Below are 27,342 nucleotides of genomic sequence, written 5' to 3' on the forward strand. Positions count from 1 at the left end.
GTTTGCTCTTCTTTGTACATATTTACACATAAACCAGGTGGGTCTGCCTGGATTCAGATAAAGATGAAGCCTTACTAATAATTAATATCATACCATGTGTGTGAAGCATTAATCTTTTCACCTGATGATGAAAAAACAGCTACATTATCTAAAAACAAGTGGTTTTAGTGGATTTTGTGCTGATGTTGACCTTGTCATCACATGAAAATATACAGAGGATAAAGTTGGAGAAATAACAGACTCTATCATTCACAAGTGACAAATGTTGTTACTACACTGTGGAATCCTGGTTGAGATAACTGAGAAACGGCCTTGAAAAGAACAACAGAGGAAGACAGTGGGGGAGGAAAAGAGCCGAGCAGAGGAAAGAAAGGGAGATGAGGGGTAAAGGGATTACAGGTCCAAAAGGAAAAGAGGGGAAAAAGAGGCGTGAGTTTGGGAGGACAATGACTTATCTTATCTAGAAGTCGATAAGAAGACACAAAATGATCTTATCTAGAAGATGATAAGAAGACACAAAAGGACGACAGAAGGTATCAGGGGAAAGTGAAGCACAAGCTGAAGAAAAGGAAAGGCAAGGCTGAATATGAAAGGGAAAAAGAGCAAAGAGGTGAGCACAGTGTAGAGGCAACAGAAAGAGGAAAGTGTATCACAGAGTTGTTTCAATTCAGTGTTAATACCCCCACCCGGCCCCCACACACACGTCAGTGACTCGTTCCATGGTACCGCCTGTTACCGCTGAATACCAACAGCATGGAGCAGCTCTCCCAGAAACAAGGAGGTTGAACAGCTTAGGCTGACAAAGTGTCAGACTGAAGCAACTGCAACTGTGTAAAAGGCCATTAAATGAACTACAAAAGAAAAAGCAGTAAATGAGCTTTAATGGGTCAGCGATAATGAGGTGAATGTTTCACTGGCAACTGTTGTCGGCAGACAATACCTGCGAGGACTGGTTGTCTTTGGCTGCTTGAGCACCTCTCAGATCTCCCCTCCACTTTCAACCGAACCCTGCCCCGTCCCAAGTGTACGGCATCATACGCCCTTCCCGCCAAAAACACAACCCTTGCAAGCGGAGGGGATGTTGTGTTTTTTTTGGTAGAACGGAGGAAGGCGAAGCGGCGGGAGGACGGGAGCCAGAACCATCCGGCCAGAGAGGCGGAGGGAGACACGGCAGCCACGGGGGCCGCTTCGAGCCTGGTGGTGATGAGATGCGAAGGGACCCGTCCCTGCAGAAGCCCCGGCCTGTGTGTGAGCTGACTAATCCTTTAGCCGTCCAGTGCCAGGATCCAGACTCATCAGCTTTGGTGTTCCCTTGTCTCTCTCCATTTTTTCAACGTCCCACTGGACAATTCGAACCTCTAATGCCCAATATAACGGCGCCTAATGCCAAGTGATTAGGGAGTGCTGTTTTAGCACATTTGTCGCCTGAACAGAAAGAACGAGCCACAAGGCCGTGGGCCCGGCTGCCTGCTCAAAGGACCAGCCTGATGAACTCAGCAGAAAGGGAGCGGACGGGAAAGCCCGTCTAAGCCACCTCTCTCAGTGTGGGCACTGGGGGGCCCTGAGCCGGGTCCGGACTGAGCTGGGCGGTGGGCAGGGATTTGCGGTGCCCTATTCTACGGCCTAGAGACAGTTCCTGTGAGCTCATACGGGAGGAGACACTGAATGTGCACATGCAGACCTTTCCTGCGTGCCGGGCGGCGGGATTCATTCGAAAGATGGTGGGGGCACAAAGTTGTTTGAGGGAGCCTTGAGGAGGCAGGTCCTGGTGGTTTGGTTAGAATTAGTAAACAATGTAGATTTGCTTGCTGCAAGTTGCCACAAAGGATGGTTTGTTGATGTTTGTTGAGAAACAAATGGATGAACATGATTGATTTGACAATTATTTTTTCGATCAATCTAAGATTAAATACTAAATCACAAAATAAAATCACAGTTGCAGTTTATTTTTTTGAATGTTGTTTTTGATAATCAATGTTATAAATCCCACAATAATGCAGTTTATTGTAACATAAAGTTTCATGTTTAATGACATGTTTTACTCATACCATTGCAATATAATGGTGGCATCACAAATGACTGCAAACAGAATGTCCTCACTTAGTTAAGACACAAGCTGTGTTTATACACCAACATAAACAACAATATACGTTATATAACAGCAACAAAACGAGAAATAAATACAAACACAGAGTGGGTATGATATACCAAGCGGGGAACAGAGTGTTGTGTGGAGACGTTATCCGCCTCTGTTTGCCTACAGCTCTCGTCTCTCGGTCTAACCATGTGACGCGTATAGCTAAACAGCATGTGGAAGCAACACTGCTGGGACAACAACACCAGGGAACACGGTACATAAAAACACCTCAGCTGCTCTAACTGTTCTAGGGATGGTTACACCAGTCATTTAGAATATGGGCTGTATGGTCTAATGAGCAAAGCCAAAGTCAACCACACAGGACAAAGCTGAGGAGGCTGGGCCCATTCAGATGTGACTGCAGGTATCGCAGCAATGTTATTCATGTACTGCAGTTCCCTCATTTTGTACATTGTGATTTCTTTAGATGACAGAATTATCACTAATCAGAAAAATAAGCTGTATATGTCGGCTATATGAAGATACATCTTAGTTTCAGTTCATAGTTTAAGAGGGCTTTAGTCTTTGATTTTCTCGCCCAACAACAAATATGAAATATTACCTAATAATGTATTTGGAAACGTTGCTTCCCCTCCCCTGTAAAAAACAAGTGGAACATGAATATCTTTAATTACAGAGTGTATTAGAAGAGAACATTATGCAGAACACAGCTGCAAGGCTGTGATTAGTTCTGTTGTCATGCTGTTAGTCAGTGTGTGATGTGCAAGAGCAGCAGTCCCCAGGGAAGGTCAGGCCATATGACACACTCGGCTAGGACGACAGCGTTTAGACCAGAACGTATGTGAATCACCGCGGTTAACCCTGGACTCAAAGAGGAAAACACACATATAAATCTGACCTTTCTTTATGTGGCCTAGATCATTAATCCGTCCAGCCACCTTTAGCACACTGTGTGGTAACTGACTTTGAAGAAACGGTGCGCTGCCTGCATATATCTCGGATCGACATGTTACACATTATGTTTCATGTTATATCAAATTGATTCATTTTTCTTTAACAAACAAGAAAAAATATTATTATGATTATTATCGGCTAACAATATAACTATTTCATGAGCTCTAATTAATGAAATACTGCTATCAGCAAATGCAACAACGCAGATACAATGTTTTAAGATGATGCAAATTAGTCAGCACACAAAATGATTTAAAGCTCCAATTCACACTGTAGAGATGCAGAACACCGGCAGCCCTTTTGTACAATTTGCTTAGAGCACAGAGTGATCCACCAAAAATAAATATCCTTTGATGTTCCAATAAATATCTACTTGAAAAAAAAAATCACCTTTCATCTTTCTGCAGAGGACCCAACATTCAGACCCTACTAGCATGAATTAAACTTATTACCATCAAACACAATCACATGCTGTAACAAATCAAGCGTGCAGCATAAAACCCACTCTGCTTAACGCCCACCTCCCAAACACTGGCGTTTGATGAGCTCCGTGCTTTTCATTCATTATCAAGCGTCCACTCACCGCACTCGCGTGCATATGCCTGCACACAGTCTGACTCCAGCTACCCTTGACCCAGGGGGGACGCTTTTCCCCGTGTTTGTGTCCCTCCGCATGTGCGAGCAGCACGCAAGTGAGTGAATGTGTGGTGATCCTCAGCGGCGCACACTGTGGACTGAGAGCAGAGCCAACCTGGTGTGACATCTGTGAAGGCTGTGAGATAATCTACGTGACGCCGCCACCGATAGGAGTGGAGATATTGATTTAAAAAGCGCCGGCTCTAAAATTAGATTCCAATGTGTTCCGATTGGGGCCGGGGGCACGCATCTCCGTGGCAGTATCAGCCCCCCCCCCCCGAGCTGTGAGAGGGGATCAAAGCATTGCGGGGGAACCCCCACAACTCCAGAAGTCCTGACGAAAAGTCAGCCTAACAACGCTTGGCCCTGCGGCCTGACCTCCTGTCCCCTACCTCCCTCCATCCTCTCTCCCTGTGATAACACAGACATTCCTGAGCTCCTTCCCTGCCCTGCCGCAGGCCTCTCCCTTAATTCCAGTCGAGTGTGTGGAATGCCGGAGCGGAGAGCTGAGCAGCCAGGCGGCTGAAGGTGAACAGACGAGAGGAAATGAACAACATTAATAAACTCAGGTCTGTTATTGCTGCTGGTGCTTCAAGCACTCGCATACCCCACTGCAGGATGGACTGGCACACACATGCACGCACACACAAACGCACACTCATGCACACAGACAAACAGGGAGAACATCTGCCATACATAATGTGAGAATCTTGAGCAAGCCTATCCGTATGTACCTTAGTAGCTGGATTAACTAAGTAAGTGAAACAGAGGGTTGGATTGCAGATCAGATGAATACAGATTGAGTTTCATGAAAATATATATTTTTAAATAGTTCTTAGGAATGTATTTTCATGATTTTGGTAATGCTGAACAGTGCTCTTACCATGATTCTAGATGCATAAAGTCGGAGGCCAGTCCGATAGAGTAAATGTCCCTCAGACAACTAAAAGGTGTGTGATCAAGGGAGGGGGGGAGAGAGAGCAGGGAGAATAATAAAGCTGCTACAGGCCAGGTGAGCCGAGCATAAGGCGAGATCAAAGGGAAACAGAAAGAGATTTGACAAACTATTGATGTATGAAAGGATGAAAGAGTGCATGCTCTGTTCTGGGGTGTTGCAGTCAGAGGCACAGTGATGGGCCGGGAAAAAAAAGAAGATGAAGGGTAAAACATATCAGAAAAAGAGTGATACGCGGCACTTCAGCAGAGTCCGACTCGCAGCATAAATCTCCAGCCCTCCTCGGCGCATCTGGAAATCAATGCTCTCCATTGGCTGCTGCCTTATTTATGGGTCACCCTTCGGGATAAACCATCAGCTGTTGTGATGACTGAGTTGCTGTCAACAATACATCCAGCCGCCCGCCTCCACGTTCACGGTTACTTGAATTCTCAAACGGCCTCAACCTGGTCGACCAATTTTCTGTCTCGAGCCCTTACATTTGTGACCGGCTTATCGCGGGGAGGTCGAAAGCAAGAGACGTTTTCTCTCTCTCTCTCTCCCTCGTGCAGGTGTGCACGCGGAGACGATCGGGAGCGACAGCGTTACGGACCTGTCACGTTGGCTCTGACCGAGCGGGGGGGGGGGGGAGAGGAGGGGAAGACTGTTGGGGGCGACTTTTCCTTCGACCTTTCCCGGCACCTTGACGCGTCTCTCCCTCTGTGACCGCTTTGTCTCCAGCCCCTTGGCCTGTATACCTGTTATACACAACGGAGGCCAGCCGGGCCTTATTAAAAGAAAACAAGGAGAAAGAACCGGGGATATGAGGACACTTAATCTGCTGGCAACAACGCCGTGGCTCTGAGGGAGCTTCCACTGAAAACAAGCCAGAAGTATACGTGCTGTCCGACGGTACCTCACTCAACATTTTCTAGATCGCTTATCCTGGAGGGCCTCGGGGATTGGGGAGACGGGACCAGCTTGACTTTGGACTGTGGGAGTACGGTGAGAGGGGAGAACGCGCAGGCTCCACACAGGAAATGTGCTGGGCGGTTTTGAACCCAGGACCTCCTTGCTCAGCGCTAACCACCACACCCACGCAGGGAACAAGGCTCCTTTAAAGAGCGGCAATCCTTACCGCGGGAAGGCAGCAGGCGGCGGTACATCAGAGGGGGTTCGATTGAGAATGAACAGAAAGGAGTCTGGGATTGTTCTTGCCTTAGAGGCTTTTATTCAGGCTCCGAGAGGGAAGGCGCTCACCCGTGGATGACAAAATCCCTATCACCTGACTGATCAGTCATCCCCCGCCGCTCTCCCCTCTGCCCCCGCCCCCTCTCTTACCCTCAATGAAACATTTCCAGCCAAGACTCGACACCGCCTTGTGCACACGAGCAGCCGTGGCGGGGAGTTCACGTCTCCCTTTTTTTCTTGTTTCATCAACAGGAACCAAACATCGGAGCACGTAGTACTCGATGTCCTCGCGGCCCTCTGCCGCTCCCTGCACAAATATCTCCAAACGCTTTCATATCAAAGGGCCATGCTGATGTTTTGGCTCCGGCCATGAAGCGAACCACAGCTGTTAACTGTAAAACTAAAAGCAGGCTTCCTAACGCCTCCGTGTCAGCTAGCAGATGTTATAGGACGCTGTTATTGTTCTTTTGTCTTTTATGTAAGAAAACACAAAAGAGTAGATGGCTATTTGCCCATTTTCTCTGTTTTCTCTCACTGATGCCACACCGATCTGCCACTCCGCTCGGCGATGAGATCCCTAGTGAGTCGGTCTGGAATGTCGATTTCAGTTAATTACATTTCCTGGCATCCGTTTTGCCATGGAGTCAAATGTCCATCCAAATGTCCCCCCTGCTTTTAAATGATTTATGGAAGCGCAGTTGACAAAAAGTCTCCATCCCCAACAACCAGTTTTTATCGCTCCCCAAAACATCAACACATCAACTGCGTGCAAAAAGGATTTTAAATGAATGTTGGCCACATGAAACGTGTAGAGATGTGTGTCAAACACAAATATCCACTGACTGAATAAAAAAAGCATACCGACTCATTCAGGTAGTTAAAATGGAGACCAGAGCCGAGGAGGTCAGTGGTCCCCTCATCTTGGGTGTGGAGATGGTTAGTGGTGAAACTCTGCCCTCTGCAGGATGAACGCCCTCATCAACCTGTTTTCATACAGGTCGACTGGAGAGGGGCTTCAGCGCCCTTTTAATACTTTCAGTATGACAAAAGCACTACTAGTAGCCACAGTGGTGTACTCAACAGTTAGGGTGTTAGAGAAGGAATATATAGTTTTAAAATATATATATATATATTACAATACAATATATATATATATTGTAAAAAAAATAAAAAATAACAACAAATAGAGCTCACAGAGTGCAAAACAATTTTCTTATTCAAAAAGTGAATGGGACAATTACAATATTAAGGAGCTAAAATGCACCTCTGTGTTCCACATTTCCAAGTTCTGTGGTCACATGAAAAAAGATCTGGCATTGACTTCAGCCAATCAACAACAGAGGGCCTTTGTGCTCGTGCACAAGCCAGGGGAAAGGCCATAGATGTGTATGTATTAAAAGGAAGGCAGGGGGAATTTGTTTGGGTTTTAAGTCAACTATATTTCTCCATAATCACTCGCTCTAGAGGCATCACATCTTCATCTAATAAATAAAATGCAAGTGTTTATGATGAATGCATTCATCTGCGGTAAGTAGAAACTTAAACAATTCCATGCCTGCTTCAACACAAATAAATCTGCAGCAGATTTAGAGCTAGAGGAGCCCTTTGACCCCGATGGCAACAGAGGTCACCCTGTGTCTCTGTGGAGGTCAATCGGTAAAGAATGCTGACACATTCATCTCTCATTCTCTTTGTCTGTCTGTCTCTCTATCACACACACACACACACACACACACGTACACACACACACACACACACACACCCACGCACGCGTGCACACATTTTTTTTATAATCCCACTTTTATCACTAACATGCAGCTTCACTTTCCGTGATATTTTTATTTCCCTCCCCCATCTACAATACACACAATCCAAGTTTAGTTTTTTTGGGGACATATTGTACCGAAAGCCCATGAGTGTCGTAATGAGACTCTTTGGAGATCACTGATGACATTTAGATATGAGGAGTAAAACTCAATGACTTGTTAAACACAAAAACATGTAGTTATTCATGTTGCAATCGTAAATATCTGAACAGAAAGAAATGGTCAGTTTCTTGAAAACATTTCTCATCCCAGGTGCTCAGCAGCGAAACAGGACATCTCTGCCCTGCTTAATGGACTTGGGCAGGGGGGGGCATCAGAACTGGAAGCAGAGTACATCCCTCAGCAGGTAGCATCCTGAAATAGCAACCTTGATCCTAATGGTGGGCAGCATTGCCCCTGGCTTCATGACAAATCCATTTTGAGAGCCCCCCTGTCCCCGGGGCAAGTCGGCCTCCTGAGGCACGCACACACAAAGACGGACACAGACTGTCACACAGTGGCAGACAGAAAGAAGGAAACACACATATCTCCATGCACCCGTCTGCTCCGATTAACCCATTTCCTCTTGGGTTTTCAGTTTTGTTTTTCTTCCCCCTTTACTCCTCTCCGCAGACCCCACAAAGCCAGATTGCAGGTTGGCGTGGCGGCTTCCCCGGGGGCGTTTCACTTTACCAAGTTTCACATTTCTGGTGGTCAATTTGGTTGAGAGGGAAAATAAAAGTCAAACCTGAAATGGGAGCCCGTGGAGGTGCATGCACAGAGGAAAAGGTCAGAGAGAGAGAGAGAGAGAGAGAGAGATACCAATACACCGGGAGCACCGAGGAGAATGGGATCGATTAACAAGGGTAAGTACAAGGACGGTTGGGACACTTCAGTCTGCACTTAACAAAGACATCAAATGAGTATATTCTATATTCTGTTTGAAATTAGTTCGTGCAAAAGACAGATTTTCTCAACGTACGTTTGGCTCTGAGGGGGAATCAGCAATGCAGCAATGCTCTCATTATAATGAGAATAATATTGGAGACAATAAAAGGTGTTTGCACTTAAAAATGTGTCCTATTTATCAACAGGAGACGCAGAAAACAGTGGAGAAGGCTAAGAACACCTAAAAAAAATACTTGGTCTGTATGTGTATGTATAGAGTTTTATCAATCAATGCAAATATAATTGTCTTGTGTCTGGCTGCTTTTACACCCATTCACTCTGTTGATACGAAAGGAGGACACTAGTCTCTTGAGTGTGTTGAAATAAACCAACAAAATATAGGTTATTAATAACACAACAATAACAAAGTGGCTAAAAACAACCTGTTTCTTTGTGTCTTTTGCGCCCTGCTGTCTTAACATAAACAGGCGAATCACAGCACTTTAACCTATATCAGCCTAACCTCCCAATACCCGGGCAACGTAATTATGTTGCCATGGAAACAGAGGAGAAGACCTAAATTCTGAGCCGCTGAGGATCCATCCCATCTCGTTGGACGAGGCTGCTGGCACCACGTAGTATTGCAATGCTGAGGTCATGAATTAACACCGTGTGCACAACATGAGCCAACGACTGTAATGTTCACACCTGAAACATCAAGGTGGGGCAACCAGATGAATAAAAAACACTCCTCACTACAAGGTGTTGGATTTGCTTTTTTAAGGCATTTCAGCACTGAGAAATGCGGTAGAAATGGAGCTGAGACCAAAAGCAGGGATTGATGTGAAAGCAAAATCAAAATGACATCAAAACACTGGAGCTACTGTAAGTCAGTGAGGAGACACGGCCAGTCAGAGTTGAACCTGTCGACGAAATGTCTAATAGGAGAATTGCGTGCTATGAATAAACCAAAGCGTGTCTAGCTCTACCACCATGAATATTGAACTGATGTGATGCATTCAATTTGTTCTGTATATCACAGGAAATGTGTTACTATCAGCTGGTCTGATTTGATCAATAAAATGAATTCCACTGCTCCATTAAGTAAACATTGCACGGAAAGTGCGATGCTTAAATGTTATTTATACAATATTGACAGCTACCGAGGTGGCGTTAAGCAAAAAGTAGGATCAATAAACAAAAGTAGTATCAATAAACAAAGATGTAAACAAAGAGCATGAGGGCGGGAAGCATAGGTCATCTTGAACCAGCTGTTGCACATTAAATCGATCCTATAGGGCAGCAGATGGGTGGGCTGGGCCTGTGGCCTGCGAGCTAAATAACACCAATACTGCTACTTTCCTTCAATTCGTTTATCTTTCTCCTCTCTTTCCATTTCCCATTCCTTGGTTCTCCGCTGTTTGGGTTGTTTCTCATCCTTCCTGCTCGTGCCCTCCAGTGATTCCTCCTCTCCGCCTCCTTCTTCTGTCCCCATTCCGAGAAATGCTGACCTGCAGACTCCCTGATGCCACCAATCAATAGCGCACCGAGGACAGCAGACCCCCGGACACACTAATTAATATGAAGACACACTCACTGCAAAGTATTCATCCCTGAGGCCAACATCTCTCTCACTCACACACACACACTCTACAAAGCGAGAGGGATTGATTCATTTCATTTAATGTGAACTGTTCCATTTGACCCTGTGTGAAATAAGGCGTCCTCAGTTACATGTGGATGTCATAGATCACTGCTTCATCTATAGAACCAACATTGATCCCGAATGCCCTTCCTGCCTGACATCAGGGATGCGATGAGCTGACGTGAGGGATGAGGGAGCATGTCGCCATGCAGAGGGCTGCGTGTCTTTAAACAGTGAATGAATCACACCACTCAAAACCAAAGCTGTAGGGAACCTGGAAGTTACAGCCTATGGATTTTCGGCTGGTTTATGGTGAATGCGATTAATGATTGGCTTCATCTGCTGTTCCTTGTGGCAGGCATGACCCCGGAGAAGTAATCAATCACTGTAGGATGGAATGAAAGGGAAAAGTACACAACCAGGATCGTGAGCCATGGCCTTGGTAGTTTCTGCCACTCTGTGAATTAGGTTTTTTTAGCTTTTACTATTATGATCAGTTATTATAGTAGACGGATGAAATACACATACACAACCAAAAACATTTTTTAGTGGCCTGTTTCAATATTGCATGTTCAATTCTGTCTCCTGCCTATCCAGTGAAAAAATATATTAATCTAATCGGAACATCCTGCACCCTGCTGTCAAACCATTCTCTCATCTCTCATACAGCCATCCATTTCATAACCTCCACCCCCCCCCCTCCCATTCATCACTCTGTTTAGTAATCTCTCTTTTCTACTCTCTGTCAGCCCTGTTGGGAGGGTTTGCCATCTTTAGTCTGCACCCATCAGCGCAGCACACACCTGAGTGGTCTGCCTCAGCACCATGAAGTGTGTAACACTACATTCACACAGTGTGGACGCTACTCACAATATGCCTCCTGTCTGTTTGCACCAAGATGCAGTTTATTTACAACACAGACATAAAACACAACCATGAAGTAGAGACCATTTTGTTAGGGGTTACCTCAATAAAGATCACACATCTCCATCTCCAATGTGGTTGGATTGGGGAGGGAAGGGTAAGGGTGCAATCGATAAATCCCACCTCAACTACTGCCACTGGGAATGGAGGGAGTGTTTTGCCGACTGAAATTTAGAACGCCCATCGTCTACGATGTTTTTCCGCGAGCTCGTGTGTTTGTAATTGGTGGGTGGGGATAGCCAGTCACCTCATATCACATTCGATTGGCTGAATATGTATCCGCTTCGGAAGGGATGAGTCATGAAAGATTTGTAAGCAGATTACTAGAGATAAATGAAAACCTAGGAGGGCACTTATTGAGAGAAATCTGCTCCAAAATGTAATGGCTTCTTCCTTGGCCCATGCTACCCCCTTCCAGAGTTTGAATAAAAAATCCATAATCCTGCTGCATAATTCATAATCCTGTTGACAAAAGACAAACTAATCAGAGCAAAAACATGACAGTAATTAAAACAGGGACAGATGAGTCTTTGGTAATAGAGGAGTTTTAGTTACATGAGTTTAACCAAACCGTAACCATCTAGCTTGCAGGTTAGTAACATCCTCATTCTTTTATTTCTTTGGAAACAGTCCCTTGGGGGTGCATTTTGCTTTAGAAAATGAGAAATATTTACCTTGCATGGTGAGTTGAATTCTATGTGAATTCTCCATTGCAAAGCCGCGAATATCCATGTTGGTCATTGACTAATCCTCACCCTCCTTTGAAGCCTTTTTGTCTATTCCTCTTGCTTTATTTGGACAGACTAAGTGGGAAATTCAAGCCAACGCGACTGAGCAGTGCCTCATTGATCTCACCAAAACAGTGTGTACTTTCAGCTCAAGGACTAAGAATATCAGGCCACCCTTAAGAGGAATGTAACACATTGGCAGCTACTTTTCATTAGAAGACAAATAGAGGAGCCATCGGTTTGTATTGAAAAAATTAGAGCAAATGATCCCAGGTGAGATCTCCCAGTTTAACCGCAGACCTCTTCTTCACAGCATTTCCAGAATTGTTATTTTCATCACACAAAAATAGCTCCAAGTAAAAGAAAGAAACGATTACAATCTATTATTCATGCTACAGATTTACACTGGTGCACATCTAGTGATGGTCGACAGCACTGCAAGAGAAACGTGCTCCAAGCATCCGATACTGTTGAATGAAGTGAGATGAAATGGATCCCGAGGCCTTTTTATAGTCTGCATCTTCAATATTCTTTATGGGAAAAGAAGGCGCACAGGAGTGCTCGACGGTCAAATACAATCTTTGAACTCAGCTGAATAATGTGTATAGGGCATAAGATGCACTGTACTGCTGGTACATATGGTCACAAAATTGCGGGAATTTTCAAAGTTGGAAACTTTCCATGGGATATAACAGGAATACAGAAAGGTTGAAAAGACTTCAAAAATAATTGAGGTTTGCATCTGAAAGAATAAATAAACCACAATAATAACAGATAAGCATCACTTTGACTCAGCGAAGCCTGAACCTTCTGATGTATTCACATCGCTGTCAGTGTATGTGAGGTTGGTAATCACTTCCTACTTTTACCTTCGTTGTGAACTATTAATTAAATCTTGAATAAAATCATTGTGTAACTGCTGTGATTTGATTTACAACCTAAATAATCGTGGCGGTGACTGTTGATTTCACGCGCCATGATGACAGCTGTTGTGTTGTTGTTGTCTTGGCTGTTTGGGGTTAATGAGCCTGTTTCACTAACGACGGCTCTATTCAAATTTGCATTTTACAATGTTAACTTAAACGTCTGCCTCTCTTTTAATGCCTCTTGTGAAAAAAGCCTTTCGGCATATCTATGTAGCAGATGAGCAAAAATGTAAGAAGAAAACAACACTGTGCACTTGTTTTTGAATAAATTGTGGATTGGCTGTTGGGTTTCATCTGTTCATTTTATAACAGTCCCATAACATCAAGAGAGTTGGCTAATAGGCAGCTCCTTGTTATTTTAATAATATTATCATAACATTGTTTAGAACTTGCAAATCTCCGTAAAAGTGGAGCTGACACTGTCCCCGTACCCGGCATTATTCATTACTAGCGGGGACTGAATGTCATCGCAGTTTGATTTTAAACAATCAAAAGCCTAGTGAATCCGTGTCATTTGATGAGATTGGATCGGCGGTGCTACTAATAAACAAGCCCACTACTGTCATTGTATTTATAATTGAAGAGCTGTTTTAGTAAATATGTTTTACACAGCTAATCTTGGGAATAATTTCATAGAAATAATCTTAACTGAGATAAAAATATTGGCTTAGATACTACAATAGCTCCCGTTTTTTAAAATGTATATGGAAAAAGCCTCTTTTGCAACACAGTTGCAACAAGTTTTTGTTTTTCACGGATGAAATGACAGCAAAGTTGCATCTAACGTTCATTCGCCAGCCGCCTCTAGAGCTGCAGTGCAACCCGCCTCTGCTCTTACTGGATTAATGTCTGCACAGGAGAGCAAAAGTCAGATTTAGGCCAGACAACGTGGTGCCAAGAGCTATACAGCAGAGCACTCAAGGTTGTTCTAAAAATCTATAAGATATTTTTGCCTCTATCTTAAAATAAGAAACTGACAGGAAACTTCATGCCAGGAGTCAATGACAACCGACAAGCCCGGTCAAACAGGTGTGTTTGTGTGTGTGTGTGTGTGTGTGTGTGCGTGCGTGCGTTGCATCATTCAGTTTGCGGATATTATGCTCCGCGGCAGTCAAATTCCGCCCTGTGACCTCCTCTCTCCACCTTGAACCCGCCTACACATCAATAACGGCTTCACCTGTGTGAACTGTAATAAGGAGTCACAGTCCTTCTCCGACGACAGGTGGGCCGCTGAAGAATAACGCCTCCTCACAGGGGACCGCCAGGCTGCTCTCAATTAAGCCCAACTAAAATACCCAACACCCATTGAGAACAAACACACACACACACACACACACATTGCAGACTGTCAACATGGAGAGGAAGGACGACGGCAGATGAGGAAACATCCCCCGTGGACATTTATCAGAGGAGACATCTAGTGAGGGTCAACACACAAGTAGGGGAAGAGAGAGAGACGTTCTCAGTGCGGGAGATTTATCTGTTTCTGTGTGTCCACCATGGTCCAATGCCACAAAGAGAAAACAGCCTCACCAAGCGTGCATTAGTAGTAGGTTGGCATGCTTTTACATCATAAACTGTTGGTTGCTTTCCCAAAAGCCACATCAGTGGTACACACACACACAGGTACGAACACAAGCACACGCGCACAAGTCACTCACGCATGAGTTGACCAGTGGAAAAAGAGGGCCAAGCGCAGTTCTCAGCTCGATGGCAATCCCAGAGTTAGTAAGGGTTTTTAGGTCCAAGCAGCTTAGTCCATTCATTTATCAGATTAATACTTTTCATGAGAATAAACCAGTCATAGAGAGAAACATATGGAATGTGTTAACACTGTGCCCATCTGAAAATCAAAGATATGTTACATAACCAAAGGCCACAGTGTCTACGTTTGTGTTTGTGTGTGTGTGTGTGTGTTTGAGTGTAATGGTGTGAGTATTAGTTGCTGTATCTTGTGTAAAATGTTAAATCTGAAATAAACCATTTAAACATTATGTGTTGGGCACCTAAGACATACATACATCACATCTTATATTTAATGCAGGACAATAAAATATATAAAATGCTTTTATTTTCTGATAATAAATGAATCATTAGTCCTATTTTAAGCCGAATTACTTAATATTGCTCATTATCCTGTGTATACATGTGAGAGGGGGGGGGTGAGTGCGCCTTACGTTGGAGTCGAGCAGATCCATGCTGTCCAGGCTCTTGCTGCGGTGAATGCGGCCTTTGATGCGACGCAGGGAAGGTTTACCCTGGCTCACGGGCAACGAGAGGGTGGAGGTGGCAGGCATCGCCATAGCACCACCGCTAGCACCTGTAGCCCTGTCTGAACACCCGGGATCACCTGAGGGGGATGTGTCTCCATCTTGGGGGGTCACCCTGCAACAAGGCACACAGAGAAACAAAGAGGACATGAAACATGGTGCCGACACACAAATCTACCGCCATCTACTGTCTCAGGGTTAAAAGTTAATGTGGTCGGAATTCCAATGAATGCTGATGCTGCTTTGTATCAGCAGAACCATTTCAGTCACGCATTAATCGATAGTACAAACACATCTGAGATGTCTATGTGTGGTTCTCAACCCCTGAATGTGCCTGATGTGGAACAGCTTGTGGGCTTGGACCACATCCATTAAAGACCACGTGCTTCGCAGTCATCATGCATTATCAAAAGAACAATCCGTACTGCGAGCAGGCCACGCAGCGTGTTTGAGGGAAAGCATAATGTTGCCTCGAGCATCTAAGTGACATAACTTTCCTCTTGCTGTCTTCACTTTTTAAAGGACATCCTCTCCTGTTGGCTGTGGCTGCATCCCAGCATGTGTAAATAATTGGGTTGAATGTCAGCGGGTAGCTTGCAGATGGAGGCTAGCTATAAAGCCTCCACTTGTCTTCTGTTATTAAGCCACAACCAAGCTGTTTTGCTTCTTATATGCACTGCTGCAAAGGGAGGGGATGTCCAGGGTAGCTTCAGGTGAATTACAACAAAAAGAAGAAACAGTAAAGTAATTCTGTCCGTTAGTCATCACTCCTTACAGGTGCAAGATTGGCATTTTCTTCTTATCAGCCATCAACATGGCAACGGATGGCCGGCTGCTCAAAGTGCTGATAGAGATAACCGTGTCATTCTGAGAGGGAAACAGGTGCTATATTAAGGTAAAGATTGTTACCGCTCCCGTCTTTTCTATTTGAGTTGATTTCAAAGTTCCTCAAAAGACAAAATGATTCCCAACCATCTATACACAAGTGGTTTAAAGAAGACTAGGGCTAGCAGACAAAATCATATACTGGATTATTGTGCAACATCACCTTCTACAACACATTCCTTATAGCCAGCTGTCTGAAGTCATCAGTGAATAAAAACATTAGTCATGTGTCTGTAAATGGGTGAGAGTGAGAGTTATCGGCGAGTTCTGGCTAAGAGGCCTACCTCTTGGGGTCGCAGCACCTCTCACTTTCAAACGAAACCCTTCTACTGACGTTTTTCATTTTTTCCCGTTGTCGCCCTGCTTATTCCTCACTGGGTCTCTCTCATCCGGTCGGCGGTTCACGCGTTCCCAAAATACAGCGATGGCCGTGGCAGACACTGAGATCTGCCCTCAGCCGAGTGTTCTAGTTTCATGTTGTTCTCTATGGGCAGTGCTGACATCTCTCGGTTACAGTCCATGAGAACTTAATGGGTCCTAATAAGTCCTCGGTGCCATTCAATCCCTATCCTCTACGTGACCTGTGCACAGTGTCCACACACGTGTCTATTTACCAACAGCTAGCACACAAACTGAATCACCATAATCCCCCTGTGTTGCTTTTGCAAGGAGATTCCACACAGCTTATGAAGCTCTGGGGGTTTGAACTCTGTTTCTAAGAATGAGGAGTGCTGACATGGAGTAGACGTGTGTCACTAAAGGAGGCCGACTTTACAACCCGTAGCCCGATCCCTAATCTTGTTTGAACAGATAACTTCATTAAAAAGCAACAGGACAAAGAAACCTGGGCGAATTGGCTCAAGGGTTATAAACATCAGACAACAACACTGCGTTTTGATGATGTAACGTTTGGTCCACAAGCAGCTTTAACATCAAATTACAAATATTAAAACGATACACAGCACCAGAGGTGTGACTGCTCACGAGCTGCTAGCCTATGAATGATTTATCATTAGTTATGCTGCAGGAATTTAGGGAAGATACAGTAAATTGAGCCATGCTGGCTATTGGATTAGACACAGTCGGTGCAAACTGAAGTTTCATTTTTTACTTGAGAACAGGCAGGAATTCCCCAAAGTGACCCCTTCAGTGCAAACATCGTGCAGCACAAAAAGATATATAATAAGGAGCATTAGCCATTGACTACAGTGAGTTTATGAATATTACATGAGACTTCAGCCCAAAATAGAGAATCTCCCTCCTGCCCTGGATTTAAGAGGTCATTAGCAAAGCTTTACAGCTGATTTCCTCCGAGCAACGTGTAAATGTTACAGCCTGATTGTAGAAAAATCATTCATTGACTAAGTGTCATTCTGTTTGAATTTGAATTCATCAAACCAAAACCACCTCACTGTTGAATATTTTCACCAACCATATCTGTCCAAAATGTCTCTTTTTATCCTACTGGACTTTTGCGTGACAATTGTGTGAACTAGGAATAATAAACATATACATACGGTCCCTCTCTATGTAAAACAGATTGACATCACGCTCTCTATTCACCAGTTTACCTGCTTGCTGCACGTGACAATATCCTTAAAATATTATGAAAGTGCTTTTTAGTCTTCAATGCAGCAAAATACATCAAAACCGATATCCATTTTGTTGTTGTTAAGAACTAACCTTTATGTTCATGCTTCCTATTATACTCGGTAGTGCCTACAATTACATCTAAACAGATTTAAAAGGACAGAATGGCCAGCTATCCTTAACATTTGGCACAAATGCATATTTAAGCCAGCGACCGGCTTTATCTGAGCTGGTTGACAGCAGTTCAGTGAGCCTGCTCAGTGGGTGTAAACAGGGGTGGGGTGGACGTGGAGGGGCCACCGGGGCACATCCTCCTGTTCCCCCCAGAGCTAATATGTTGTGACAGATCATCAGACGGGGAGCACGCTGCAGAACAACTGCCTCCGCTCAGTGAGAATTACAGGGACAAAAGCAGGTGTGTCTCACATCGCCGCGGTGACACTTCCGCCTTAGCAGTGATGCTGTGAGTCACACATACAGAGACATGATCCCATCACAGGTTTACTGTTCTCCTCGGGCCGTACCTCTCTAACAGCTCTGACAACAATGGAGCACTGAGGAGATAACTTTCAATGCTTTGCACAAGTCTCCCAGTTTGTTGAGCAACAGTTGTGCATCAAAAACAGCTCCGCTGATTTCTCCTCTTGAACCTTTTAAAAGAGGGATGTATGGTGCCCATAAAAAATGAATTCAAAATCACTGTGATTTAACTGTATTGCACAGGGGTAAAAAAATAAAGTCAAAGCAAAAAGACAAAGAATAATTGAAGAAAGGACAAAGGTGACCAAAGCATGGGGCTGAGAGGCAGAAAGGCAAGAAAAAGGGCCGAAAGACAAGAAAGACCATGATGCAAAGGGACAAAGGACGGAGGGACACTGTCAGCATATGGCTCAGAGGTCGTTCTGACTGCTTCATAATGTCTGACTGTTCAGCTGGAAGTGATTGCAGCCGATGAACGCATCATTCTGCTCTCAGGTCCCCCCCCCCTTCTACTTCAGGGGACAAGTGGAGATGAGGAGGTGCATGAGACATCCTACTTTATCCAGATAACCTCACTGACCCTCCCTGACAGAAGAGAAATGACCAATGACTAACATGCTGTCCTGCTAATAACATCCTTGAAAAACGTCTAAGAAATCAGAGCGAAAACATAAACTACACTTTTATTTAGCAGTTTGGAGACATTGGAGCTATTGGACAACCACCTGGACAGCGAGGATGCCGCCAAAAAGTCTGCGGCGAGATCAAGAATCTGAGTAGGCCAGACAGGCCTGACAGATGGGCAGACCAGATTAGGCATATACTGTAGACATGTATCAAACAAGGCGGGACGACGCTCGTGTCCGGGGGCTGTCTGACCCCTGTGGAGCGGAGGGTTAGCGGGCAGCTCCACGGCTGGTTGCAGAGAGCAAGACACAGAAATCAATAGAGAAACAAACACCACTTCAATGTGGGAGCAGCAGAGATGTGCCGTGAAGGCCAGTGAGACATGAGTAGCATGTTTTATACATTCTGCCTACGGGTCAGTGTGAGGCACAAGGACTAGCAGGCCCTGCAATATACATGGACACGCACGGGCAGAAGGGGGCTCGTGCAGTGACAATGTATTTCTCGCCGGTACATCAAAGTACTTGAGGAAATGGTGGCAACTTTTTCAATTTACGAAACAAAACATTGGGAAATATTAACGCGAGATAAATCTGCCAGGCACAGGAAAAGTTTGGAAGCGAATAGATTGAGATCTCTGTCGGACCAACGCGGATCCCCTCTGCTGTGTCCTCCGCTGTTTGTGGCAGGGCTGTGATGGGTTCCATCTTGTCAGCTCCCTGCGAGCCATCGTGACAGCCCAGAGTCACCAGAGGCCGGGGTCGTGTGACTCACAGATTCTAGGAGTCCTAGCTGCTCTGACTTGAGACAATGGGTCTCCGATGGGCCTCTGCAACCTTCCCCCGTTTTCTCTTATTTCTTTGTTGATGACACGCTTTTTGCAAATATTATTCAAAATAAAATAGATTGAAACGTGGATAACTTACTTTAGTTAAGGACTGGAGTGGAAATCACGCATGGCGAAAATAAGCAATATATAGAATGCCAGGTGTCAAAAATAGAAATACTTTTTGCCATATTTTGCCTCCAGTATCACTGAAGGCCCAAACTCATAGACCAGACCAAATATACAGACTCACTCGCACTGGCACAAACACCCAAACATCTACACCCCCCCCCACACACACACACACACAAGCTAACATTCACACCAACAAACACATGGACGCACAGCCACAGGATGCTCAGGGAGCGGGTGGGGGTAAGGGGGCGAGCCACGAGTCAATAAACCCTGTGTAATCTGTTCCCTTTAGTGGCATAAACCATCTGAGAGGAGATTACAACCGTTCTGCCAAAGTAAGAACATGCGAGTTCCTAATGGACAGAAACACTGAATACAAAAACACACACAAACTCTTGCATGTGCACCTTCGCACATACTCTGAAAAGAGCTGTGGAAAGTGTGCTGTGTGCAAAGCCCCTCGTGAAGTCAGGACTTTTAACATCACACTTCATGACACTGATACAAAACAGCTTTTTTTTTTTACTTCAGGGAGAGCGGGACGGCGAGATTCCGAGAGTAAAATATTCTATTTTTGCATGTTTTTCCAAAAACTACTGATTCTCATGACAGGCCCATCCTGGACTGAGGCTCCTACTGAGGTAACTAATGCGCGGCATTGTCAGTTTGTGTGAGATCACGCATCATGGCCCCCATGAGTTCAACTCCAGAGTGGAAGGGGTAGGACAGGAGTGGACTGAATGTGTGTGTTCCTCTGAAGAGCTTGAAGGGAGGACGTGTGGACAGGCAAATCGGAGGGCAGAAGGGCTTCTGTTTGTGTGAGTGTGTGTGTGTGTGTGTGTGTGTGTGTGTGTGTGTGTGTGTGTGTGTGAGATGGGGGAAGGACGGACGCTGACTTTATGCATCATTAAGCAGGTGGACTGAGAACTCCAGGCAGAGCTGCCACTGTGGACTGTAACTGGGAGCAGAGCAGACATCTGGCATACAATGCAGGCCCATACGCCCACGTTAGGACCAGCGGCGACCCGTTGAAACACACGTCACCGGGCTAATTTTTATGTATGGGACATCTCAAGCTAATTAGTGTTGTGGTTGTTACGGACCCCTGTGTGTTTTGTATAATAACAATGATGGAGTCATATACTTTCAAGCCTCTGAACTGGTTTTGTATTTCAGTTGCATTGTAAGTATAACGAACTGGATCACGAAGATGCCTCAGGGTGCTGATTTTACTGGAGATTTTACTTGAATTATATATATATATATATAATTCAATTCATATGCATATGTATATATATATATATATATTTGTGTAAAATTGAATCAATATCACTTCATAACTGCATCATTGCACACAGCCAAATTAGGGAACTCCAATAGAAGACAATGCAATCAGATTTTGTTTCACACACTTTCCGTATCAGATTCAGTTAGGAAACATGACTACGGCAAATGGGAATAAGAAGCACTGTGGATCTCTGCTACACAAATGCATTCAGAGCACAATATGAAAGAAGTCACAGCCTGAATGAGCTCCCTAAAATACATAAGATCAACACGTTTTGGAAATGATTTGAATTTCAGTAGAATTGCCTTAAGAAATTTATAGCAATGCAAATGCTAAACACAATTAGATAAAGCTGCTACAGATCTGCAGAAGCACCTTCGTGGTACTTGAGACTAATTACATCTTGAAAGCTGCTGGTCAGGATGAGCACTTACACATTGTATCTATATCACAGGTGGTTGTCAAGTTTATGTATAGAAACCACTAATTGTGGTTGGGCAGGGATCAATACCCATAAATAAAATGTTAAACACTCAAATGCATCCTCATGCAGCAACGTGTTTGTCACACTGTGGATGCAATAAACTCTTCTTTAAGCATGACAGGTTGATGGTAGTAGTCTTTTTGAGATCATTATCCCATTTGGCACGCAACCTCCTCCTCATCTATAATAAGGGACGTTTCCATTCTGTCTCCTTGTTTGGTTAACACAACAACGTTACCCTTTGTCTTTTTGTTGCTATAAAAACATGAGTGTGTCAGAAGAAGTCCTAAATCATCGTACTCCTGCACTTTCTGCTTCGCTATAAGCAGTTATTAATGCATCATCTCCTTCGTCGTGACTCTAGACTCAATGGCCGGAAAGACTAATTCAACAGCTTTTGAGGACAGCCCCCATGTACTAGGGCACTTATTCTACAACCTGTCTTGTAACACTATTTTATTGTATTACGTGGGTCTGCTGATTCAAATAGAGCACCGAAAAGTCCTTCCATTGTTCATCTATGATATCCTGGTTCTTCTGGCTACATTGTTGAGCGTTACCTCAATCTGCATAGTCATCGTAATTGAGTTACTTGGGTGCATGCAAGCCTACTGATTCTAGGCTCTGGCTTCGCCCCGAATAAAGACAGAGATGACATGCGAGCGAATGCATGGGGTGACTCCATGAAACACACACTGCAGGCACACGCCGGCTCAGCTTCCCTTCGTTAAAGTGGCTGTCGGAGGCGATACAGTAATCCCATTTTAATGGTCGTGCCCCTTCCCCCACCGTGATGTGATGGCCCCAGACAAACCACCGCGCCTCTCTTAAGGGAGAAGTGTCAAAACCAAGTCGCCACAGAGTCCTTTTCAACACATTCAACAGCGGTCACGGAGCTAGGAGGAGAACCTGATTTCCACAGTGCGATGACTTGTGACTCCGCCAGGTGTGTGACTGTAGGCGTGTGCCTACAGGTTGAATTCCACAGTAACTACACTGGACTGCCACTGCAATAAACCAGTGTTTGTCTTCTCACTGTACGGTAATGCCAATCCGGAAGGATAATACCCTCGTGCTTACTGTTATCTACGTGGATTACAGAAGAAGAATAAACGAACGTGCCCACTGTGTGAATAATGAGAGCCTTCACTACTCTGCTGTGCGGTGCTTTGTGATTCTATTGTTTTTCTTTTTTACTCATGGATCTTTATTTCTCTCGATGTCTCGACTAGCTGCTAGTCTGTGAAATGTCAATTGAAAAATGTCAATCATGTGTTGTTTTGTTTGACCAAGGGTACAAAAAACGTATTTAGTTTACTGTCATATAAGTCAAATAAAGTTAATTTATTGACAAAAGAATAATAACTAAGGAATAATCAGGTCCATGTCACTGTAACACAAATATTGAAAACATGTCAAATATATAAACGATATGGTTTATGCTAATTAGATGTTTTAGTTAACACTTTATTTTGACCATGTTATGTACTAAGTGATTCAATGATTACCTAAAATAATCAAGTTGATTTAAAATAAATAGTCCTTGGTTTCAGCCTTAAATGAACCAGTGACAATGGGAAACTGGTGGTAACAGATGTTTACAGGAGCTACAGTGAAATAAGGGGAGCAGTCTGTACAGCTGTGACAATGTTACACGTAAATAACAACAACATGTGATATAAAGTACACGTTAACATTTATATGGAAAACAGGGACCCAAACAGGGACCCATGAGCAGCCATTGATGGAGCATCACTCCTCCACACGATGATCTAAATTCAGACGGTACGAAGCTGCTGAATAAGAGATGAGAGAAGAAACCATTTCTTTTCAGCTCACACACAAACAGGGAAAACACCAATCACCCACATTTCCACTTGAAAGCTTCAAACGAACGATGGCCGTGAGCCCCGTGGAAGAAAAACACGCGCAGTGTGCGCGGTGGCCCAACTGGAACCCTCTCAGCGCGCGCCGTGTCGGCTGCGCGCGTGTTGTCCTCAAGACACCTGCTCGGTCCGCCTCTCCGCCCGCTCCATGTGAAACTCACCCGGATCAAAACAAAGGGTCCGCACGCGCACGAGGAATAGACATGGCATCACGCACGGCCGTACACACACACACACACGCACACACTAAAACAAAAAGAAGTGAGGACATTACCGGCGTGAACAGGAGACATGGAGTCAGCCGACTTCCGCAAACAGCTGCTCGGGCTTTGACTTACGGGAGACACACGGGGGGGTGGGGGGGGGGGGGGGTCTCATTTCAGAGCTACGCGTTCTTCACATGAGAGAAGAGACCAGCAAACACACGCACTCACCACAGCTGCCTCTTGGTGGGGAGGCAGTCTTTGTTGGAGGCTGTCACTCCCATGGCCATCTGCATCACCGTGATGTATTTCTGGTACTTCATGTTGTCCTCCTGTGCGACCACCGCCACTACTACTACTACTACTACTACTACTACTACTACTTCTACTTCTACTTCTGCTGCTGCTGCTGCTGCTGCTGCTGCTTCTACTTCGAGGAATCCGCGCGCCACAGAAGCGGCACAGGTGAGCGTGCATTCAAATGTCTGTTACTGTCCCCTGGCACCCGCGGCGCATCTTCAGGATCAAAAACGCCCATTCCCGCGCCCGGAGGACAGTCGACGGGGAAAATGTCCCCCGAGGAGCTCAACGGAAGGAACCACGCCGCCGCGACACATGTCTCTAATCTCATTAGAGCTCAGAATAGATTGGCTAATCCATTCGATTTGAGTCAGGAGCGGGTCATTGTTGTGGCTCGCCCCTTAGTGGACACTCCTCTCCCCCCTCCCCCCCCCCCCCCCCTCTCCTCCCTCTCCCGCCGGGTTTTTGGTCTCTGTAGACCGAAGTGGAATCAAGAGGCGGAGAGATGTGATGCAGCGACGGTGGCACCCAAACGTCTGAGGTGAAGAAGGAGCGAGCGCGCGTGTTCAACGAGGAAGAGAAAAGGCGGGGGGGGGGGGGGGGGGGGAGGCAGAGGCAGCGATGTAATGGCTTAAGAGGGAGAGAGGAGGGGGGGGGGGGGGAGACTACTGCTGACTAACATCTCGCTATTGTTAAATAAAAGGCAAATGTATATTTTCTTCTTATCTGAAGACTGATCCTTGAGAAAAAAAGATCAAAGTTTGGTTTGTTAGAAAAAATGTGCGTAAAAGAACAACAAAAAAACTGGAGTTCAGAGAGGAGCAGAACCGCAGTGAAGGGAAACAACAACCATTCAATACCAAGTCGGGGTTTGCAAAACGTTGAAGATTTGACCATGAATCCTGCGCCTGGAGACACCTGTTCCACAGAATGAATTCACTATTTCGTACGCTTGCTTTCTTCAGTAATCCATTTTTATATATCTAAGTATTTCCTTTTATATTTCCAATTCAAACTGTATATTTTTATATAAGTCTACTGTATGCAATGTGTAACATAACACAAAGGCACTTTTTTAATGACATGGTAATAAAATAACAGAAATCCACCTCTCTGTACAGATGGACTCCATTTCATTAATGTGTTAATATGCGTCTTGATTTTGTCCAGCTTCCTCTGTTCTTCTACTTTGTTCTAGATAGATTTGTAAATTAGCCATTGCATAGTTTTTTAAGAAAGATCACAGTCAAATCCCTTCTTTCGGTCGGTAGAGTTTACTTGTCTGAGTAGACTGATTAGTGGAGGAGATGCATGCTGGGTACATGAGTGTTGGATCCTGACCTGGTCTGACATCATTCACACAGAGAAACCACAACCAGCTAAAAACAAATACACACACATTTCCAGATTTGCCCTGCAAACTACAAGTAACCTACGGAGGGATCTAACAAGACGTCAATATTTATGTGACTGCTTGTATATCCTTTGAATGCTTCTGGAAACTGACCCACTTGATCTGAGGCGAGTATGCCTGTTATTGTTTTTTATTGTGAGTCAAGCATAATGGCACAGCAGTTGCCACTGAGATGGTGTGTGAAATAGTGTGAAACTATTGTGATGTGATGTTTTTTTTAAGATCTCAACGAACACTGGTGTTGGCCTCTCTTTCATCTTTTACAGCCAACCTGGAGCAATGCAAGGTTTCAATTACTCTCCTTTTAGGGGCAGTGTGTGTCCAAGATGTTAATCAATCTACTGATTGATTCAGTGTCAAATTAAATAGCCCAGTAAACCTTAGTCTTTTGTGGGTCCTCAAGGACCTCAGGGACATTCAGAGGAGTCCGTGTGAACAAGATCAAGGTTGTAGTTTCTCTCTGGGTGCAGGCTTGTTTATGTCTACATGTCCTCTGGACATAGGAAAATTGTGTTTTCATCAGGACTGTAGAGTGATTAAAAGATGATGTAACCATTTGGGCAGTTCACACACTCCTTTATAAACCCCTTGGGCAGAAACATTAACCTTTAAACAAGTTGCCAGTGAAGCTGCAGAGTATCACTCGTTTTGACAATGAAACTGCAACATGGGCTGAGATAGCACATCACTGTCCCAGTATTTACATATTTGTTTCGGACTAATAAACAGGGTGACGGAAGGGAGACCTGCGGTGTATAAACCACAGTCCTCTTGAGACGGCCCATGCGCCGGAAAAGTAAATCTAGATATAAACTCCATCAGGAGTAAACAACACCACAGTAGAAAAGGTCGTCAGCAAGTCCATCCAGGCAGGTGACTCCTGTTGGATGGGGCGAGCTGGCGAGCTGCTGAGGGGGGGAAGGTCAGTATGAAACTGCTGTCATCAGCACTGCTGGATTTTGGCAGTTATGGAAAACGAAAGACAATCCACCAAAAAATGTCAACACAGCCGATTCTACTTTCCCCTCCAACTCCTCTGATGTTTGTTTACAGTTCCTGGAGTTGGAAAGAGGATCAAGTAAACACACACAGAGGAGCACACCAGTGGTCTCAAGGAGACTGAGGGGTGTGTGTGTGTAGGGGGGGGGGGTTGATATGGTCTCCAGCCAGAAGTACAGGGGATGTTCTGCTCTTGGTGCTCCTGACTTGGAAATGTAACTCCATCGTGAACGTCGCTGCTGTGTGTCTCCAAAATAACCCGCCATTGTTGTTGATGTGCTCGCTGTTCTTCAATGTTCATTTTCTGGCTGAAAACATACATATTGGAAAAAAAGGCCTTTCAATTAAGCATTCACATATGCACCTTGATGGCCACAGGTGAGTGCATCTGCAAACTTGCTTGATAAAGCTACACCAGGAGTCTAGTTGATCATCCTGAAGTGTCTGACATGCCTCAAACCCTTGCTGTCACGCTTGTGATATGGTGGGAAATATGGTGAAGAATAGTGGATTGGTTTGAGAGTGAGATTTCCCTCAGGAGCAGCAACCGTCCAAATGTGTTGATCCCCCCCCCACCCCACCCTCGCCATAAATTACACTATCCCCTGGCCCCTGGCCACGATTAATCACATGACCACAGCAGCCAGATTAAATCTGTAGCCTTGGACTGTTCTCCTGTCTCTCCCTCTCTGACTCCCTGTCATGCATGAGGCATACAGATAATCAACAAGCGCATCAACCGGGCATATAGTAACACACGCACAACTGGGAGTGTGTCAATGTAGGAATGAGTCACTGTGTGGGCGCTGTGACTCTCCTCATCCACCTGTTATCTGTTACTACTTGTACAGTTGTGATCACGCCGAACACTGTCTGTGGGCTACAGCTCTCCCTCTCCGTGTAACTCAACACCACTGCAGAGCTTTAATTTCTCAATGCCAGACCTGCATCGCCATGGCAACACTGGCTCTGGGGTTGGCTACGGGTGGCCATGACACATGATACTCCTTCATATTAAATAGAAAAATGATGTAAAACATGTTTTAGAACATTTACCAATATTTGATTGATAAAGAACATAATCACTACATAAAGAAAATATAAATCAATAGTAATAGTAGTAATTGTACCTTTCTAATTCTAATGCAAAATATATGGTGTTAATCAGACTTGCATATCATTTAGTCTAATTTGGAAGGTGCAGCAAAGTGTTACTAAAACGGGAG

At 44.7% G+C, this 27,342-nt stretch overlaps 1 protein-coding gene across 9 annotated transcripts in view; it reads right to left on the reverse strand.

The window, feature by feature from the left end:
• The window catches only part of tjp1a (tight junction protein 1a), a 71,015-nt gene extending 46,892 nt beyond the window's left edge, over positions 1–24,123 (reverse strand). For 5 of the 9 annotated variants that reach the window (XM_037456390.2, XM_037456381.2, XM_037456346.2 and 2 more), the window contains exons 1-2: positions 23,635–24,122; positions 14,907–15,114 (exon numbers count right to left, since the gene is read on the reverse strand). In XM_037456390.2, the coding sequence (XP_037312287.2) occupies positions 14,907–15,114; positions 23,635–23,726 (300 nt within the window). In that variant the 5' untranslated portion in view covers positions 23,727–24,122. Of the gene's footprint in view, positions 1–14,906; positions 15,115–23,634 lie in introns of all 9 variants that reach the window. The other 4 variants (XM_037456318.2, XM_037456306.2, XM_037456309.2 and 1 more) reach the window with 1 other exon arrangement.
• Positions 24,124–27,342: the final 3,219 nt, after the last annotated feature.

The sequence above is a fragment of the Pungitius pungitius genome, chromosome 4, assembly GCF_949316345.1.
Source record: "Pungitius pungitius chromosome 4, fPunPun2.1, whole genome shotgun sequence".
Taxonomy (NCBI): Eukaryota; Metazoa; Chordata; class Actinopteri; order Perciformes; family Gasterosteidae; genus Pungitius; species Pungitius pungitius.